The 6,040-nt window shown below is 41.2% G+C and overlaps 1 protein-coding gene across 1 annotated transcript in view; it reads left to right on the top strand.

Moving 5' to 3' along the window:
* Window positions 1–6,040, top strand: part of SLC17A6 (solute carrier family 17 member 6) — a 40,771-nt gene that overhangs the window by 5,180 nt on the left and 29,551 nt on the right. Inside the window, exon 3 of the mRNA XM_004019439.6 lies at window positions 14–132. Coding sequence (XP_004019488.1) covers window positions 14–132 — 119 coding nt within the window. The remainder of the gene's footprint in view (window positions 1–13; window positions 133–6,040) is intronic.

Here is a 6,040-nt window from a genome sequence, read left to right as displayed (position 1 = left end):
CCCTACTCCATAGAAAGCCAAATTCAACTGGGACCCGGAAACCGTAGGGATGATCCACGGTTCTTTCTTTTGGGGCTATATCATCACCCAGATTCCGGGCGGCTACATCGCTTCTCGGCTGGCAGCCAACAGGTAAAGCTCCGGGGCCCGACGGGGCGCAGAGAGGTGGGATTTATACCCCCCGAAGGGTAGCGGAAGCTGGGGCCGGGGCGAGAGCCCCGCGGGACTGGGGAACTCCTGGACGAGGTCTCCTAGTCCCCTGGAATACACTCTCGGGGCTGGAACATGGTGCCTCCTTCCAGAATAAGGCGCCCTCAAGGATGTTGGTGCAGGTTCCCGCCGCCCCCTCCCAGCGCGGGTGTAACCGGCTTCTGATGAAATGGTCGACGTGCCCCAAGGCCTGGTAGGTGCTGAGGCCGGCCGGGGAGCCGGGCAGCTGAGACCGTGCCTCCCGGTGCACAAAGGGTGGGGGCGTCACTGCGCGCCGCTCCGCGCATCCCGCGGGTACCACGGCTCTATGTGATGCTGACCTGGCAGGGCGCATCGAAAGCCCGCCCAGATGGTGCTCTGGGTCTGCCGGATTTGTTTCTATGGAGGCAGCGCCCCGGGTGCGATTCCACCTGTTAATGAGCTCGGCGGAGTAGGGGCGGGGTGGGGGAGGCGCTCAGCTGCGTCCAGCGGCCTCCAGCCTGGCTGCGGTGGTGACGGCGGCCGGGGTCCTAGCGCCAGCCCTCGAGTTCCCCCGCCGGCATCTGCAGAGGCATCCCGAAGTGCGAGGCAAAACGACTGCTGGGGTGGGGTGGGGGTGTCAAGGAGCATAGCCTGGCCCTCCGACGGTGAGAATCAGCCTCTCTTGCTTCATTGTGTGCACTTAAATCTAAGTGTTAAGCTGAGAAAGAGCAGAGGCTCTCGCCTTTCCTGGTATTGCTGCATAGTGGTTGGTGGTTTAGTCGCCAAGTCTCTTTCAACTCCGGGGGGGATAGCCCTCTAGGCTTCTCCATCCATGGCATTTCCCAGGCAAGAATACTGGCGGGGGTTGCCGTGCCCTTCTCCAGGGGATCTTCCCAACCCAGGGATCGAATCCTGGTCTCTCATATTGCAGGCAGATTCTTTACCCTCTGAGCCAACAGGGAAGCCCATTTGCTGCATAGAGACCCCAAATAAAGATTTTGGGTCTTCTTTCAGAGCCTACCTAGGACTTCACCTCTCTCCTTCCCCGCCAAAGGTTAAGTGTTTCTGGGAAGTGATCTAGAACTGGGCACCTCTCTAGTCTTGATCTCCTCTCTGCTTCCCTAACCTGGTCTCTCATCCCTCAGTGACATCTCCCTTCCCTGGCTTTTGTCACCAGCAGTCCCATTCAGGAGAGGCGTTTTCTGGCCCCAATTTTCTCAGTCATCTCCAAGACCTAGGGAGAGATTCTTGGGAATTTATTTTCGGCTTAATGCCCCTAGGGTGAGGATTTTTGTCCTCAAAATGTTGAGGAGAGTGCAATAGACTAGAAATAATGCCCCTTGAATATTATCTTTACCCTAACATTGTGATGGCTAATACTCAGGCTCAACAGGATTAAAAATATACATATATATACTTTTAAAAATGGTATCAGTTTAAACTGAAAATTATTAACTGTGTAGAGAACCCTATTTTATGGATGGGATAAATTTTAAAAATTGACATAAGGCAGAAAAATTTAAAGAACTATTTTCTTAAATATTACTGGCAATAAATATGTTACATTTTGACTTTTATATCCATAATGCAGTGCCAATAATTTTTTCCTAAAAATATTTTCCAAAACAAAATAAACTTCCCAGAAAGTACTCCAAACATACATATGTAAAATATTTTTCACTTCAGTGGAAAACCATGCATAAATTCACACACACACAAGGAAACTCAATAAAAGGCGAAATAAAAATATAATGGCTATGGCTTTAAGTTTTTTTCAGAGTCAAAACCTTCAGCTTGCCAAATGTTAAAATGCTAACATTTTCCTGCCAGGAAAAAACATCAGGGATGCTTTAGCTTTCGCTCTTTCTAACACTGGGAGGTCAGTAAACAGGTTTTTCTAGGTTAAAAAAAATGCAAGCTCATTGCTATCACTTGTGTCATGTCTAGTAAAGAAAAGGCTGATGCTGACTCAGGTTCTAATTTATTTGAAGATTTTCCTCAAGAGAAAATGTCCTGAAGCTTAGAATTTTTATTTGGATCCAAAACCACATTATCTTTAAGTAGATATTTAGAAGAGAGAAACAATATTTTTCATATACAATGTTTTGTGTTATCCAAGGCAGAGAAAACAAAGTCAAATTTTATTGTAAAATATTGTGAACAGATAAGAAAGTGAACCTGTTCACTTTTTAAGATTTTGATTATCTGCTTTATTTTTAATATTTTAAAAAATATTATTAAAAGCATACAATGAGAAATATACACTGGAAACCTCTTGTGAAAACAGGTTTAAAAATGCATAACATTTCCTTTTCTGATTATAAAAGCGTTACATATCAAATAGGAAAAGTATAGTAAAAAGAAAGGACAATAAAAATCTTACATAACTTAATCACCCAGAGACACTTTCATTGACTAGTTGGTAAATGTCCAATTAGTCCTGTACATGCTACGTATAATTTTATCTTAGAAGACTTTTTTTAACATAAAGTTTTATAAATTTTTAGAATTGGCTTGAAAGCTGTGTGTTTCCATTTTCAAAACAGCAAAAGCAACATAGCAAGACCAATTTTCCACCTACAAGCATTGCGCACCCATTCTGCCTTGCCTACAGATCATTTAATAATAGAACAAGCTTTCCCTTGAGTGGGATGCTGGGGACAGAGTCCTTTCCCTCTTGGTGTAAAAAAAGCTCTCTTTGGAAGTGTTTGCCATCAGTGTTGTGGGTGGAACTGGAGTAGAAGAGCTGACGCCTGTGGAGACATCTCCCCTAGAGAGAAGGGCTTCTGGTCACACCTCCTGGCAGATTTCTCAATGAAAAACAAACAGCAATGATTTGGCTGCTCCATTTTATGAATTAAACAAAAACAGCCCCACTCTTGGTCAGAACACAGATTTCTTGGTTCTTTTTCTGGTCCAATTCTCAGAATTCTTGCTTTTCTGCTCATTGAGAAGAGGAAGTAGGGGAGTTGTGAGGGAAAGGAAACTGGGTCTCCAGGAAAGCTCCTGAATCATTATTTTCTTTATCTTGCCTTAAAGGGCTATTGCACACCCTGGATAGGAGAATTTGGTCAACTCCCTCTATAGAGGGTTTTAAAGTGGGGAATCAAAGGAAGATTTCTTACAAAACCTGTAATGCTTTTAGATGAGAACATATTTCATACAGTGATTAAAAAGTATTGGGGGTAAATTAATTTTGTCTTTAAACAATAAGACTGTAGGGCTTATGGTAACTCAGATACTTACAAATGTGAAATTACTAAAAACTATCTTTATCTTGCATTTAGAGAGTGATGAGGAGCCTGGTCAATGACTTAATGGAAGAAACAACAAAATTTTTGCAAAGGCATAACCAAAGAAGGTCAGATTTATCAAAGGAAGTTTGGTCAACATTATGTTTTTAGTGGATGATGTTGTATTCAGAGACTATTCTTGCCTCTGTCTAGGTGGAAATATTACTTAAGCACTATTTAAAAACATTCCCTATTCTGCTCCTGTTCTCCTGATTTCCCAACTCTGCTTTAATTTTTTATGTAGCACCACTGCCAGCTATCATACCAGTATTTTTCTTAATCATCTATAACTAAGAAATGACTGCTTTCTACAGTAAAATGTGAGCTCCAGGAGTGCAAGTAGCTTTGTCTTATATTAACACCACTATATCTCTAGCATCTCAAAGAGTGCCTGGCTTATGATAGATACTTACTGAGTAAATGAAATAACATCTCAACAAAGTGTTTCACACTTTAACTACAGATTCTAAAACCATTAGGGTTGTGTTCAGACTCCTGAATGTACTACTTAATAACCGAATGGCATGAAACTTCATTTAAACTCTCTGAGCCTCGGTTTGTATTTCTGTAAAAGGAGTTGTTAAACTATTTACCTGCTGGGAGTATCATGACGGCTAAATAAGAGAATATGTGTAAAATTCTTAAGCATGCCTGGTACTCAATAATTGTTGACTGTTACTTATTTCTAATAGCATTTTATATTCAGAAAACAATGAAAGAAAAAGACCCTGATCATTCAGTATCACTTGTTTTTAAATTTGCCTTAAGAATTAGTAATGCAAAAAGATTATTTCTCTTGTGATAAAAATAGCTCTTTTCTCATATCAGATTTCTGCCTTTAAAATTATTTTCCCATATATATTATTCATAGTTAAAATTATTGTTTGCTGAAAGTGCCATAAGTCTCATGTAAAGGCTTGTAAACAGCTGTCTTTAAAAATACTTTTAGCCAACAGTATAGGGATTATAGAATTTCAGTATATGGAATCTTTGAATTCTAGCCAGGCATTATAAATGTGCTTAGAGAAATCCATATAAGTTTGAGGTTAGACTTCTCTGATAAAAATTAAAGATTATTTCCCACACCCCTATCCTTTATTCAAAGAGAGTTCAGTTCCTAGTGGAACATTTTATCTTTTCAGGTATTCTTGGGTTTCTAACTTGACTTTTGCTAAAGAGAAAACAGTTCTTTATTCAGATAACAAACTGACCATCACATGTATCTGTAGCATGTAGTGAACTCCTGATAACAGAAAAAACAGCAAGTGAAGAAGAACTAAAGACCCTTTTGATGAAAGTGAAAGAGGAGAGTGAAAAAGTTGGCTTAAAACTCAACATTCAGAAAACTAAGATCATGGCATCTGATCCCATCGCTTCATGGCAACTAGATAGGGAAACAATGGAAACTGTGAGAGGCTTTATTTTGGGGGGGATCCAAAATCACAGCAGATGGTGACTTCAGCCATGAAATTAAAAGACGCTTGCTTCTTGAAAGAAAAGCTATGACAGACCTAGACAGCATATCAAAAAGCAGAGACATCATTTTACCGACATGGTTTTTCCAATAGTCATGTATGGATGTGAGAGTTGGACTATAAAGAAAGCTGAGTGCCAAAGAATTGATGCTTTTGAATTATGGTGTTGGAGAAGACTCTTGAAAGTCCTTTGGACTTCAAAGAGATCTAACCAATCCATCCTAAAGGAAATCAGTCCTGAATATTCATTGGAAGGACTGATGCTAAAGCTGAAGCTCCAGTACTTTGGCCACCTGATACAAGGAACTCTCATTTGAAAAGACCCAGATGCTGGGAAACATAGCAGGCGGGAGGAGAAGGGGATGACAGAGGATGAAATGGTTGGATCCCTTCACTGACGCGATGGACATGAGTTTGAGTAAGCTCTGGGAGTTGGTGATGGACAGGGAGGCCTGGCGTGTTGTAGTCCATGGGGTCGCAGAGAGTCAGACACAACTGAACTCAACTGAACTGAGGGTTCAACTCATTTAATCCTCTCATTTTATCTATTGGGAAAGGAAATAGAAAATCAGGGAGGTGGTGACTTGTTCAAAGTCACAAAGAGATTGTGACTAAAACTCAGGTGTCCAGTAATACATGACTACAACCTCTCTCAGCATTGAAAGTTGACATCTCTGCCTGATATTATATGGCTTATTGCAATATTCACTTTCAGTAGCAAGTTGAGCCCTCTACTCTCTGAATGAGTGCCTACAATCCATCATACCCTAAATCCAGGACAGAAATCCATGAATTAGAGAGAGAAGCCTTTAGCAGGCCCCAGGGATTCTTAGATTTTTGTGGCAGGAGAAACATACTATATCTGTGTGTGTGTGTACTGGCTCCCAAATGATTTAGCCATAACCCAAGTGATTCTATTCTTTTCCCTGCAAAAGGCAAAATGCATACATGATAATGACTTAGACAAATAGTGTGATTTTTCTGGAGGGAAAAAAACATGGTATTTGGAAGTTTTTCTACTGACCCAGCCCTTTGGCAGTTTGAGCTTCTAGAAGATTGTAGAGATTTGAGCATGACTGGGATAGTTTAGACCCTCTGTCT

This window comes from Ovis aries, chromosome 21 (genome assembly GCF_016772045.2).
Source record: "Ovis aries strain OAR_USU_Benz2616 breed Rambouillet chromosome 21, ARS-UI_Ramb_v3.0, whole genome shotgun sequence".
Taxonomy (NCBI): Eukaryota; Metazoa; Chordata; class Mammalia; order Artiodactyla; family Bovidae; genus Ovis; species Ovis aries.
This window is presented reverse-complemented; position numbering and strand designations above follow the sequence as displayed.